A 15,519-nucleotide genomic window follows, 5' to 3' on the forward strand; every position below is an offset into this window, starting at 1 on the left:
ATCGCAATATATTTATGTATTTCCCAAGTCTATTGGTATCATGTTGTACTTCTTTCTGATAAAGCACACTTTTAGGCGTTGAGGAACAGCATTACTCTGTGTAAAGCTATCCCTTTGTGATCGGTTCATTTCCTTTGTTTTCTCCAAATGTCGGTAGTAGAGGATTTCCCTCTTCAAGTTAGATGTCCACCACCTTGCAGCGAAAATAACCGGTACGGTTGATGGGCTCGAGTTGTATTGTGCTACAGTGAGTCACCTTTGTCGAATCACAAGGGTGTGTAGGTTCGAATCACACTGCAGGCATTTTTTTCCGACTGTTGCAAAATAAGCTCCGGGGGCACTGACTCCTGAGAATAAGACAACAAATATTGTAAATCTAGATAAGAGTTACACAGAGCCACTACCACATTGCTATACCCACACGGAAGTAATCCGTGGCTATTTCAAGCGAATACAAGATGTTATCATGACATGATCGGTTGGTAAAGGAAGAGATCGAAGTGAAGTTGTCACCATACAAACACCATTTCCTCTCTGCAAGAGACGTTGATATTGAGATTACGCACAAGATAAAATTGTAGTTCTTTTGTTTTACTTCCAAAGATGCTGTTTATTACGCAGGTGATATTTTGTAATCGATAATGCTGTCAGCATTTATGTTCAGAGGGAAAGGATCCACAAAGAGTAGTGCTTACATTGGTGAGCACTACTTTTAATTTTCTTTACTTTCGCTTATATAGTGCCTCGCAGTCCCGTTTCCACTTTCTACATAAAGATGCTTACTGATGGCACATTGAGGTAAAGTAACTTCTTCAAATAAAGTGCTGTTAATGTTTTCCAGTCATGTTCCCAAACACTGGGTCTTTCATAACTAAACTTTCCTTCGCAGATTAGATTGATTTTCATACGTTGTATTATGTGCATTGTCCTTTATAGATAGCGTTTAGACATTGGATGCGTCCACCACATTGTTATGTTGGCTTAGGGAGACTCTTGGGCTTTCTGATCGACCTCCATATGACTATTAATTGAGTTACAGTATAGCTTCCTAATCAAAATTACCAGCGCCCTCTGTTGGTCAGTATAGCGGTAAAAAATTATTGCTTTTGAGCTGTTTATGAATTGTGAACAAAACAATGCATTATCAGGAAGAGAGGCTGCAGTGGACGTAGTATGAAAGTAGCAGTTAATTATGTTCATTGATTGTTAATATTTTCTTTATGTTTTACTAAAGTGGGAATACAAATATAAAGAATCAGTAGTACTTTAATGACTGTTAAAGTAAAACTCTGCATAAGCTTTCGTAGCTACAGCTACTCTGCATAAGCTTTCACAGCTACAGCTACTCTGCCTAAGCTTTCGTAGCTATAGCTACTTCATCAGATGCAAGTAGTTGTAGCTGTGAAAGCTTATGCAGAGTTTTACTTTAACAGTTAGTCATTAAAGTGCTACTGATTCTTTATATTTGTATTCTACCTGACTGACACGGCTACCCACCACTATATAAAGTGGGAATGTGAACCGTCAAGAATTTGTGTAACAAGGAACTTTACTGAACGAGAAAAATATGCGTGGGCACTCGGGTTTCAGCATATTGATTGTGTGAAACATTCTGAATTTAAAGCATGACCTTGACAGCCGCTATGTTGCAATTCTGAAAAATGACATTTTTTAACGACCCATAAGGGATACGTAGTTTTTCTAGCATAAGAAAGTTCAGTTGTAAGTACAGACCTTTTTTTAATACAGGAAATCTACAGTAAAAAGAAAGAAAAACAAAACAAAAACCCTCCAAACCACCGGGGTGTCAAATTTAACTACCAGTATGTAAGGAGGACAACTGGGCGTATGTTCTGCTCTTTTTTCCCAAGGATGTCAATTATCAGCAGCGTCTTTGCAGCGTAAGAATGTATTCCCTGTCCCGTTCAAATTTCTTACAAAATATGCGCCGGGGGTTTGAAGTAGTCTAGAATTTTGATTTGATTTGCGTATTACTAAACTTCCTGGAAAGCTTAGGATACTTTTTGAGCATAGAAATGCTATACATTTAACTAACGTCATGGTAGATGCGTATTTTCTTTATCACTTAACCATTACGGTGTTCTCTGTATGTCATGTTTAAGGTAAAGTTTAAGCCTATGTTATTTATGTCAGACGTTTTGACAAAGTGAAGAGTATTCGGGAACAAAGACCCTTCTGATGAATACGCCTCTCCTCAACCAATTCCCTTCCCGAATACCTTAGCGTATCCCCAAGGTTGTTAAGTTCAGAAGTGAATCAAGAGATATATCCCCCTTCACCCTTACCCAATCAAGTCATTACTACGACAGGAAGACCGCGAATAAAGCTTTCTAAACCCCGCAAAAGGTGACCGCGGCGTGCGGGCCCAAAATCTACACGGGCAACTCGCGCCTTATCGCAGCCTCAATTTGCAGAGAGGAAGGGTGTTGCCCCGCGTCGGAGCCTGGACTATTAAAACATTGAGTGACTTGGGACTGGTTTGGCCTGGCTGCAGATACTATGACGTGGACTTGAGCATGCGGTGGGTGGGAGGGAGGGAGAGAGCGAGGGGGTCTGCGAAATCTCCATCATTTTTCTTGGGTGGGGGTTGGGTGGATAAAATGGTTTAAGTTACTACCGACAAAGAGGGTAACAATAATGACCCGTAATGCCGTGATTACCTGCCCGTCGTAGGTCCGGACCTTTCTGCTGAATCATTCCCTCTTGATTGTTCAAGAATTCTCTCTGTGGCATCTTTTCCTTTTACCTTTTCGAGGTTATCTCTCTATATTTGGTAGTACATCGACATGCTTGAGATGATACAGCGCTGTGTCGCGCCAATTAAAATGGATTATCAGTGTAATTTTAACAATTGATTACTTCATACCTGTTATTGGATAATGTGTAAACCCTCATTCAAATCCCTGCGCAAATGGAATATAAGATGTAATTTCAGTCTTAGGCCACTGTGTCTATTTTCCTTTAGGTTAAGGATTCTACAGCTCAAACACAGGTTTTGACTACGTGTTTTTTCTCACAGTTTTATTTCTAGATTAGATTAGCAGCGTCGTTCCGGTTTTCTAAAGCCTTGCTTTTGAAAGCTTTGTCCTGCCAATTATTAAATTGGCCACAGATCTACTTGATAGCAGAAAGCTTATACCGTATCCCGCTAGTCCCCAAACTCCAATGATGTGACACTATTTGTAGGCTTAGGCAAAGAGCAACGGTAGTATTATTATGTCGTGAAATTGATACCCCTTTATTCAGTCAAAATTTTACAAAACTACTTGAAAACAAACTTTCGCCTGAAGAGCCGTTCTCCTAACTGTCCACTATTTGTCATATATAGTTTCCATTCACTTATGAATGCCTCTATTTGCACGACATTTTTGAAACCGTCAGAAAATTGAGTTAATAAGGAAGTTTTTTTTCTTTTTTAAAAAATATAATCCACCGATTTAAAGCAAACTGTAATAATTCCAGATATCCATCACTGTTAGACCTCCAGCGTCCGGGCGGTTATGCATAACTGCTTTAAATTGTAGTCATGTTTCACAATGTAAAAACAAGTGTTGATGTTTTAACGCCTTAATGGTAACACTTAATGAAAGTGTTGTCGTGTCCACAAACGAAAGTTAGACACGCTGTGATATTTATTTTTTTTTACAAAACGTGTTGTAAATAAATTTAACCACAAAGATACATTTGGGTGTTTCTATAACAAGACCAAAAAACTCCCATGTTTATCGCGTGGTAAGACGTCAATTTCAAAAAAGGTTTTTACGGTTACATGTTTACAATTAACGCCAAGACGCGCTAAATTAGCGCGCTCAGTGTGGCTCTTGCCGAGCACTTTTGGGTCTAGGAGACTGTACTGGATAACTTCACCCGTCTTCAGGCATTTACACATAGGATAGCAACCACCGAAGTGTCAGCCTGAGGTAGATGATTATATGCTTGATCATTTCTGCAAACACAGAATAAATGTCCTTCTGTAAAAACAATTTGATCCGTTCTTAATCACCCCCACATACAAGCAATCTTAAATTGGTTCCCTGCACTAAAAATTGGTCAAATTGGACCAATAGGCCTGTTACCATGGAGCTCTTAAGTTGAATAGTTCCATAATGTAACAAATTATTGGCGAATGACGATGTCTTGCAGGTCTCATACAGTAGTTGCCTCTGGCGCAATTGGGCTGAGGACATTTGCCACAACACTGTATTCTGTACTATTTTGCAACAATCAGGGCCACACTCGTACCAATCCACCATACACGACAATATTGCCGAGTAATAATTGTATCTTGGATGCCAGAGAGGGATTATGGCATCCGCCCAATAGGATTGGACAGAGATGATCCGGGAATGATCCATCGGGGGTGGGCACCAAAACCTACTGGTCCCCACGACCGAATCCCTCGGCCGAGTGAACTCTACCTTGCCCGATGTAATTACAGTTCCAGTGGAAATGATCATCTAATTATAGGGATCTGTCCTTATTGCAGCAGCCGTCGGAGAGCCCTGGTAATCGGCTGAGGTCAGAGAAGCCGAAACCAACCTTTTAAACTAGAGTTTAAGCCCAATGCCAGTGTTGGTATATATTCTGGAAAAAAACATACAGAAAGAATTTTCAGAGATAAGTCACTTGGTAACAATCTAATAAGGTGCACAATCGTTGCAGATTAAGTTAAGATTTTAAGTGATTCTTGACCTCCCGTGTTTTCTGTCTACCGGTTAGTATTACGGAGGTCAACATCCGATGAACTGTGCTGTGCACTTTGAATAGTGCCCAGCTGAATTTCTGTCCGTGACAAAAATATACTCGATGATTCATAGCTTACTTTCATTTCGTTTTTAACACAATTTTTGTCACAATCGCTTGCTGACATTTTTACAAGAGGTTCTTGGACATCAGAATGCAATGCCCAACAATAATACCTTCTTCAAGACAAATAGGTCCAAACAACGCAGTTGTCAAAAGAATTTTAAAAAACAGATTAGCTAAAAAAACCTACTCCTAAAAAATGCCGAAAATATAGAAAATTGTGTCAATAAAAAAAGGTTACAAAGAAAACCGTTTTTTATAACCCCCCAAAACAGATAATAATAAAAAACAATCGGACGAGTTTCACTTAAAAGACTAGTGTACGGTATTGAAGACAAGTCCTCTGAATGTTATTTCTGAAAATAGTGTCTAGCGAGCAGTTGTAAATAAAAGTGACAGAGTGTATCAGATGCCATGTCATACTATACAGTGTCTACACCCGCCCGAGATTGACTTGAAGTTGGTGGATTTCAATCATGAGAGTCGCTACTCAGCAGCGAGCGCGTCTTGCGTGGCCCTGCCGTTAATTGGTTCGTAACGACGGCCGGGCACTGCGGGCGGGCACGGTACCGGGCATTCAGCGAATTTACAATCAAACTGCGGAATTCTGAAATCGGGGGAATTGATTTTGGAAATATCTTCGCTTAAAGGCTCTATCGTTTCAAAAGAGTAGAATAATGTTTGATTCCTGATACCCCTACTCGTCCAGCCAAAAAAATAAAAGATAATTAAATGCCAACAAACAGATCAAAACATTCGTCAGTTTTTCCTTATTGTTAATCTTGTTATGTCCAGTATGATTTCAAAATTGAAAGCCATTCGCTTCCATCACGTTGTTGCCAACCCAGGATTAATTTCGTCTCTGACCGCAGTTACAATGTACGCACGTCCTTTGTTATTCCCCGAGGATCGGTAGGAAATGAATGGCAGACCGTTCGTGACACGCTTGTCTTGTTCCCATAGGAACTGCACGAGTTCTATCCTCGTTTTCTCTTGGTGAATTGTCCGTGCTAGGTACTGTTATCTGTTAACAAGTTGATGATGTCCTGCCTTCAGTCAGAGGAAAGAGAATGGGGTTTGGATCAACATTTTACTGGTTCATCAGTAGGTATTGCCCGTTTTTTGCAAAAATTGACCATGTTTACTGAAAAAGTAAATCCCCTAACGTTTTGTAGCTAGGCAATAACATAAAATAAGGCTCGTAGAATATTTTGTTAGTTTTTTGTTAGCCTTTTGCGTTACAGTTGGTTGCCTTACAGCAGGACACGTTCTTTACCTGAAATTGTTCGTGGCTTATAGTATTTTGGAGCGTGTTTCGTGCGATTCATTCACCTCTTTAATGTCGGACATCGGTTCTGTCTGACATCTCTTTGTCGTTACTACCATTATTGAAGAGTGCACTTTTAAAGGTGTCCATGCTTTTCTTGACAAATTAGGGGTGCTGTTTCTGTGGTGTAAATACAGGAAGACTCGAGAGGCTCTCTGTTTCGGGGGGTTGTGAATCTAAGATATTTGCCCATTGAAAATATTTGTGGGAAAATTTACTCACTGACTGGCCTATAATGAACCGAAACAGCAAGTTTTATCATAGTGCAATGAATTGTCGACAGTATGCAAATTATCCAAAATTCCGACAATCTTTTAGTACGCGAATAAATGTAACAATAGTGTTCCTCCCGTGGATGACATCACAATAAAAAAACCCCACAAAATATCTTTGAAATGAAACAACAAAATTTGATAATCGAGTTGATTGGGACACAAAGGAGGGGTGCATGAAAACAATGTGTCAGCAAAACTGCTGCGGAATAATTAACGTAGGGGACTTTTTGTGCACAAAAATGTATACTAGTTTCCATTTTCGCCGCTGATACCCGCGCGGCAACAGATAGTGTCCTGACGTTTGACTGTTGTGAGAGTATTCACCTTACGCATTGCAATATATATTTTGTACATAATACATCACAAAGGTCCCCACTGAGGATCCTGTATGACGTGAACTCGCTGTGAACGTATGAGGCTTCTTCAATGCTCTTGGCCACTTTTCATCGACTGTTTTACAAGTCAATGGCCAAGAAAGTTGTCTGTCACTCGATTCTACTTTAACAGCAGCTGAAATGCCTCGTGGAACTGACGAGAATAGTGTTTCTGGATGAGAATCAGCCCGGTGTTATGTTATAGCCTCCACGATATACCAGTCATCCCCCAGTATTGTGGGCAAGGAGGTCTGTACAAAATGACAGTGCAGAAAATTCCCTTGAAGTCGTTGGCTGGTTTTTATTATCGCCTAACCTAGCATCGCTTATTTGTTAAGCCTCCCGATTCGCTAGGGTACGGCACAGCGCCCTGCGATGCCGAAGATACAGGTTTATTTTCTGCAACGTGTTTGTTTATCGCAAGCGGTGCAAGTCTTATCAACTGGAACGGGACGCAGGGGGCCGCAGACAGCTTTCTATATAGCCACGCCCGAAATAGCCCAGGTACGCCCGGTAGACGAGCGATAGAATGCCCAAGCGGCCGGCTCCCTCAGCGGTTGACGATGAGGGGTTTTGAAAGGGGGAACACGCCCATATTTTGTTTTTTTTTTTGGGGGGTTGTTGATTTGGGCAGGCAAGTGAAATCGGATTGAGACATTCGAAAGAAATAAAAATAGAGCAAATGTTTGCTGAGGGGTGGCAGATAAAGACACATGTCGTGGAGAATCTGGATTTGGGCAAAGAGTTAAAAGCTAAAATATTAAGGCTGACGGGGAGAGCTAGAGGTAAACGGGTTTGATTGACGAGTAGACAATCATGGCAATGCAGTAAACAAACAGAGAGACATTGAGAATTAAAAATCAACAAATGAAATGATTAATAGAGTAAAAATTAGTATGATACAGGGTTGGGAGTAGCAAATGCTATTAAAAAGCGACAATCTGGATTGACTTATATTGATACAAAGCTAAAAATAACCGAGTCTGTGTCTCAGTTTAGCAAAAGGATGCAGGAAATATACGAAGGCAATGTAGAAAAATCCAGATTTAATAATTTCTTGTTTCTGTTAGAAATAAAAAACAAAAAACCTACATCATGGGGGCGGGGGGGGGGGTCGGGCAGGGATGGACACTGCCATCTTCATGACATAAGATGCCGGCTGATTTAAGAAGTGTTTGACCCATTGAGTGGAAATTTACAGTTCATTAGTGCCTGCTTATAAACGTTGATGTTGTCACTTCGGCCTGTATTTTTTTGAGATTCTCAGTCGAATGTGATTGTTTCAGCAATAATACAATGCAAGCCATCATGTTATCCAAACCGTGCTCCCCGCTCAGTGACTGGGGTGTAGCTGGAAGGGGTAGGTCATGAATTGGCATTAAAAAAAAACACAACGCCCGGCCGTGAGAAATATAAAAAAAGGCTGGACATAGTATGACACTGGGGGCGATGTTCATGATACAGATGGGCATTACATGTATTCTTGCACTACATCGGGAATTAGAGCTTCAAATTTTTCTTATTTTTCATTATTATACATTTTGGTTGCTGTGAAGACAGAAAACCCCTCAAAATCCATCTTTTCTCCCCACAGAAAAAAGGTTGGAGGAGGGTGATCCAATAGCAACCCCCCCCCCCCCACTTGGTCAAAAATTTTGGGAGGAGGAATATATATCCGTATCCCGAGGGATTTACATCCTGTCCTCAGTGCTTTGAACGTTAGCTGTGATCTATAACATCCTTACATGAATTTGAGATACAAGATCATTTCCCTTAAGTCAACGGACGGATTCGGTTTTGTTTTCTGTATTCTAGGCGTGTGACCGTTTCCTCTAGGAAACATTCTCCGCCAAGGTCTCTGCCTTTCCTGACTAACTTTCCTTCCTGAAGGTAGTCATTCCAAACCTGCCGCCGGTGGCGCCGAAGTGGCGAATGATTCTTTCGTTTTGACAGTGCAACGCCAAGGCATCAAACCCTGCACGAATTTGCCCTAACGTCTTGTATAGCCTGGTTTCCCCCTCTCTTTCTAGCCATGTGGTTTTACTCAGTATTAAATTCCCCCTTTTGCCAACGCATGCGCGCACGTAGCAACATTATTAATTTCCCAGACTGGCTTATTTTTGTCTTTCCCTCTGTAGAGATTTTCAATCAGGCCGCCCCACCTCAACGCAGCCACACTCAATTATGAAAATTCCAAGAAATTCGTATAAGCGTTTTGACACGCAGGCACGCAATCCACCCCAACAATGCTTGTTTAACGTGTAATAATTACATGTTTGGAAGTGTTGGAAAGAGGTTGGTGGGGAAATCCAATGCAATGTGGCAGTAACGAAAATCGCGGAAGCACGACCATGTGTACATGTAAGGGATGCAATAAAGCAACTGCTTGCAATCTGCGACTTATTGAACATGTACGAATGGAAGTCAGAAATGATAACATCACCGGGGGAAAAACAAGCAAAGCTTATACCCCCTTTAATACATCAAGCCGACTAAAACTAACAAGTAAAATTTGTTGACGCATGCGTCTCACCTTAGTAACGCTTCTTCCTCATTACGACTTTCAATGAAAAATAAGGAAAGAAGACTAAAATCTTCAAGAATGGACAGCATAAACCTTTTAAAAGAAAGCGCAGAATTATTTTCTCTTCGGTTTAGCGTCTGTTTGCTTGTGGCGCAAAGGGGCAAGTCATTAATCCCTTTTTTGTAAATTGGTGCTCTCTGATTGTCCCACAAGATCCGAGAACACAAAACACCCTGCATGCACCCGGCATCATCTCATAGTACAGTTCGCTAACTAGCGTCATCCACCTTTTCAACAATTGCCGCCATCTTTGATTGGGCTTCCTTCCTCCCTTGATACACCCATCCATCCATCAAATGGCACCAACTACCCGTCCATAAGTATGATGACGTCATAACTGACAACGAAGCCATTTCAGCATGCCATTATAGTGTGCGCTGGAAGTTAGCCATGAGTAAACGACCAACATAGTCAAGTCAATGTTCAGAAGTATTGGATGCAGTTAAAAATGAACGTACGCCCTTGGAGGGAACACTGTAGAAGGAAAAATATGCGGAGTTACCGTAGAAGGAATCTTGTGACAATCGGCTTTTGGGATTAGTGCATTTTATCCATCTACAAGTTACTTTCAGATTAAAAAACCCGACAACTATGGATGAATTTACTCGTCTACAAGAAATCGTGTACGTTCAATAGCTGTTGCACCACCCTGTTGATTGATACGTGTCGTAGATATTTTACATTTACAACAGTTGGATTGTGAACACATTTGGAAGACTTGACCTACTCTCTTGGCAATCATCTAGGCCTATTCTCTATAGCTACACATAACTGTAATTTAAGTCGATATGCCTGTTTAATTTAATAATTGTGGGTCATCTTATAACTTTGGAGTCCAATCGTCCCCGATACATCTGTCGTTTGATTTTGTTGGTGTAGAACATATTCTTTGATCTCATAGAGTGATCAAGTAACGAAAATGACCCGCCAAACATATAAAAAAAGTAGTTTCATGTCCATTGCAACAGTATATTCCTTGTCCATTAATACACACGTCAGGTGTAACAGGGACAGAAAAAAATTACACGTTGGACCCCAAATTTATAGAACGACCCACATGGAAAAGAAATATTGGATGCCCCCCTTAAAAGATACCCCAAAGTAAGTTTTCTCTCCTGAAAAAAATTGTCAGAAATGGTTGTTTCTGGTATCAAATTAAAGCTTATAGTGTTTTCCACGTATACTGAACATTTTATTTGAAGTTGATGTTGCGGAGATATTTTCATGCGTATAACACAACTCCTGTTTGGTCTGTCCAGAGGATGTTGAAAGGATGTTAAATGGCAACAATTAACATAGTGGTTGCTATGGTAAATCCGATTTGACAAAACAGAAAGCAGCTGTCTTATGAAATCGAGGTTACTCTGCAACCACCATCGGGTTTAAATGAATAAGATAAGCTTTATCTTGATATTTAAGAAAGCAATTTTTTCTGGCAGTTGTTTTGGGAGAAAAGAGAGAAAAGAGTTTGGGGTTGGGTTTTTGGAAAACATTTCTGGGCTCATATTAATTCTTAAAGAGTCGGGGCAGAATCAATCCCTGAACATTTTTCCGATATCACCACAGTGCATTTTTGTTTCACGAATCGAGCCTTAAAGATTTTTCAGTACATCTTTGAAGTCCTTTTTATACCAATTGTGTGAAAATCGAAGGTACCACTCTTGCGCAGCGCCCATCTAAAATTGTGTACTATTCATCTGCCGTGCTCAGTGTACGCGGGCTGGCACGTATGGCCTTCAACTTCAAATAACTGGCACAACAACTTCGAATGTCAGACCCATCGCGCATCGGTTCAAACATCACATTTGTATTGATGAGCGGTTTTACATGTACACCAAGTTAACTAAAAAAAATAATAATAATACTAGCAAAAAAAAAAAAAAAAAAACCGCGCCAAGTTCTTTGGGGTGGAACTCCCAGCTGTGAGATGGTTCAAAATCACCCAGCTCTTTTAGGGTGAAATTGAAAAGGTGTAATCTTTCCCAGTTCGTGGTCGGAGCAACTTTGCCGTGATACTTGTTTTGAACCAAGTATCTCAGACCCATTTTAATAGTTTTGAACGGAAATTATTAAAGTAAGGAAACTGGGCCTGATTGACCGAATTGACCATGCTGTGTCACCTTTCAACGATGGGTGCACTTTGTCATCTCACACCTTCGCCTAGTGTTGACACAGATCCTGTATAATTACCTTTCAAAGAAGGGGGATGGGAGAGGAGAAACGAGCGCTCAGAATTGCGCTGAAAAGAAGGAGGGCTCGTCCGTTGTTGGTGTCGTGGAAGGAACCCTCCGATAACTCCCAGGGGTGACACACACAGGAACGCCGAATTACGGACCCAATTGGGGGTCAATTGTTCGTTAATTTGGGTAGTAACTAAAACTACGAAACACCCATACTTACGTCGCCGTTGCCTTCCTGAAGGCTCTGCAGGTCTTGGGTATAGGGTTGTGCCTTCCTTTTCCCCAAACTCCCGTCTAGAAACCATAGGACTTGAATTTGAGCATTACGCCTATCCTCGTTGGGCAACTTATTGTTTGTATTATGTCAGTTGATAAGGTATTCCTGGGTCAAAATGCTATGAACTATACAAGACCAGTGATCAACATAGGAGTATTTCATTCAGCTCAGACCATTATTTTAATTATTGGGGTATTAAACTGAACGTCCGGGTATTCTTGGTTTGATATTTATTCTGTGCTTTTAGTTCGTTCTTGTTTTCGAGTTTTGCTGCACATTTCCTGATTTGATTTTTTTCTCTAAGGTCAAATTGACCTAAGAGACTCTTGTTTCGCTCATTTACCTATCATGCTGAACCCACCCCAGAGCTTACCTCTTCCTGTCGATTCTTAACATCACGTTCCTTATCTTGATTGAGGGCCGTCCCCACCCGATCTCCCCATTGACCATGCTCACCAAACTCTCCTTGAACTCGGCGACGACCCTCCCAGACCATTCGGGAGGATACTTTGGTCTCGATAAGCCTGTGTGACCGATCGAGGCCACGCCGCTCAAAGCTGCCGTGATGACAGCCTCTTCCTGGCCGTTCAACGGCGCGAATCGCCGGATGCCCCTGCGCATAATAGTCCGCGTCACAACGGGTGTTGCCGATTTCTTTCCGTGGGTCGCGTGCCACGCTCGTGTCACCGACCGCCGCATAAAAACAGAGGCTTGGTTAATTAATTTCCCCTGTCGCGGGACAGTTTGGTAACCGTCTAATAGTGCCCCGCTTAGTGGCTAGTTTCTGTGTTGCAAACATGAATTGGTGACAGGTGCCTGTCACATTTACGTTGAGGCAAAGAATCATCGACTCAACTGTTACGATAATGCGTAAAAAACAAAAACAAAATACATTAAAACCAAGCAAACAAATCGTTTCCTTTCGCTTACCTCTTTATATTCCTGATTTCTGTATATTGTTAAGCTCGGGACTCTTCATATTAATTGCAATCAGTGTAGAACAGTAGACTCCAGAGTTGAAGTACAATGTCAATCAAAGACATTAGGAACGGATATACAACCAGGAAGATAACAAGCACAATACTCTAAGGGAGACATTCCCAAAGACTCGTGAACAAACGTTGATGCTATTGAACTCTAAAAATGCCAACATCATACATACCAAGTAAACTTTGCTAATCTTTCTTTGCTAACTGAGATTATCCAACGTTGGTTATTTACTGCAAAGTATCCTCCAAATGTACATCTCGTAAAGTAACTCGAGGGAAAACTCGCTCAGTGACAGCTCATGGACAGACGGCCTCTCATGGGGATGAAAAGTCGAGAAAATAGCCCCGTCATGTGGTCTTCTCCTCCCAAGTTGCGATGTTTGGTATCGTCACGTCACGTTTCCCGTAGAAAGATGAGGTCATCTTTACACTGCAGTGGAACTGGACGAAAATGGAATAGAAAACTTAGGAACTAGAAAATAGAAACTTAGTCTTTCTTTGACGTAAGATATGTTGAGGCTCTTTGAAAGAGCAGAATGTTTTTGATCCTTGTGGTGCGGTGTTAAGGCCGAAAAATGACACGTGAACAACGATGTGGAGTTTGGCGTACCGTTGCGTTTTGTTTATGCAGATTTTAATGCGAGGTTTTGTTCTTCGTTGATGTGATACTATCAGCAATGTTAATGCTTGGAATTTGTGCGAACAGTGTGACTCGTATAACTTTTTGTATTGATGCTGAATATCAGAAATCACAACGAAATTGACGGAGTTGGATAATTGGCAAGCGTGGTTGGCAAGGGTAAGCCCCGCATACTTTGTTCTTGGCACCACTTTCCATCTTAACCTCGTTCAGTTTTACCATCTGGCGATAATTCTTGTTTACAAAAAAGGGTTAAAAATAATTTGTTTTTACCATAAAAAAGACCCAAATACCCTGGTTTTTCTGATAAGGAGCCTGGATTTCCTCCGAATTACCGGACCCTTCCAATTAAGTGAACAAAAGCTCAATGACGTCAGCAAGCTCCTGCCATCACGTGAAGCTACCCAGACGTCGCCGCGAACGGGGGCGGGACACGGAAAGACCGGAAGATGATGATTTGGGAACAATAACGTGATACTTCATGGGACACTTGGTGATTCCATTGGGTGCACGACCTCCACGTGTCTCCTTCGGCCCCTCATCGACACTCATACTCCGTGCAGACCGGATATGTGTACAGGTCCACTATCTATACCATATCTCGTTGACAGTATAAAGCAAGCACTGGGCCAGGTTGTTGTCATTTGGGTCGTGTCAGCAGAACCAGCAACAAGCCACATCGCCATCGCTATATTACCACCCTCCGTGTGAAGTTTAACACTCCCCCAACTCTAGCGTGCACTCCTTCCATGCAGCACCGTAATATGCTCAATCTGGTTGGCCGATACTACTTGGAGAAACACGCTTTGATCGGAGCCGCGGCAGTCTTCCGGACCCAAGGTGCGGTATCCCAGTTGATTGTACATGTAATCATTACTCCATCACAAGTCTCTTTCCATTAACCCTAACCCTCCTCAATCCTTTACCTGTTGGAGGACTGAGGAGTGTTAGGGTTAAATATGGAGATAGAAACATACGGTTAAACAGAATACCCTCGAAAGGATCCTCCATGGCATGGTTCTCTGACGGACCAGGTTAATTAATGTTTATCTTTACTTGTCAGGAGCTGCTCTTATACACTTAGGCCTAACATCTAGTTTCTAAAATTCTCCGGTAATATTTTATTAAATAATAACTGTTGTGAATTACAACAGTTGTTGGTAATTTTGGTGTATATTTAGCTTATCCTTAATAACATATATAGGTAATGTAGGTTGTTGAAATTTCAGCCGTGGATGGAAAAGGTCGAGCGTCAACTGCTTTGGCGTTTTTAGACGAAATCGTGTGTCTGCAAAATGAATCATTGTTGGTATACTTAATAATCCGGTTCATATTTCTTCGAGTCTCATCTTAGTGTACGTGGACCCAAAAGGTCAATCAAACGGCGGTGCTAATTTAATTACAATTTCCAATTTCGCCTGCCCATCAGACGAAGTTTGAGGTAGACTTTTGCTCTTGTTGGCGAGTTTAACTCACTGTTGAATAGATGTCATTTTCGTTCGGATTGTGTCTTCCCTTGTGAGGTTGTGACCAGTGATGTCGTTGACTTTATTTTTATTATTTTTTTTTACTGTTGTGTTAATCTTGTTACTTTCGCTGCTTTGCTCTCTATTGCAATTGGCTCAATTTCAGGTATTGGTAACAAATGTTGGATTTTAAATCTCCATGCCAGTGTTTTGCTAAAAACCATCCAAAAAACGCCAGGTTACGATTGCAAATAAGTTGGAGAAGGGCGGGGCGTGGTGTACATTTACCCCGAGGAGGTCGTTTGTTTTCTTAGTCAGGGCCTGAGATGATATCATGTTGTTGACATTGCGCAGTGGCCGGCCTCACGGCTTAATTCATAGACCACGACGTCGGAAACAAACGTGGTCGCTGCAGGAAAAATGTATATGCACACGGCAATATAGGTTACTTGAAATATCTAAAAGACAAAAATATTTGAGTCAGCAGTATAAGAACTGGAAGTGAGAAAGCTTTCCTGCATGTCTATGTACAGACGGCTGTGTTAAAGAGCTGAAGCATGATTAACAATCCATGTCAGTG

General features: G+C 41.3%; 1 protein-coding gene across 7 annotated transcripts in view; it reads left to right on the forward strand.

Moving 5' to 3' along the window:
• The window catches only part of LOC110977982 (aristaless-related homeobox protein A-like), a 58,049-nt gene that overhangs the window by 2,283 nt on the left and 40,247 nt on the right, over positions 1 to 15,519 (forward strand). The window contains exon 1 of one of the 7 annotated variants that reach the window (XM_087130807.1): positions 13,965 to 14,313. The exons of 5 other annotated variants lie outside the window; for them this stretch is intronic. In XM_087130807.1, the coding sequence (XP_086986933.1) occupies positions 14,223 to 14,313 (91 nt within the window). In that variant the 5' untranslated portion in view covers positions 13,965 to 14,222. Of the gene's footprint in view, positions 1 to 13,964; positions 14,314 to 15,519 lie in introns of those variants that run through there. One more of the 7 variants, XM_087130808.1, reaches the window with a different exon arrangement.

Source organism: Acanthaster planci, linkage group LG20 (genome assembly GCF_054643075.1).
Source record: "Acanthaster planci isolate LZ-2023a linkage group LG20, COTS_SCS, whole genome shotgun sequence".
NCBI lineage: Eukaryota > Metazoa > Echinodermata > Asteroidea > Valvatida > Acanthasteridae > Acanthaster > Acanthaster planci.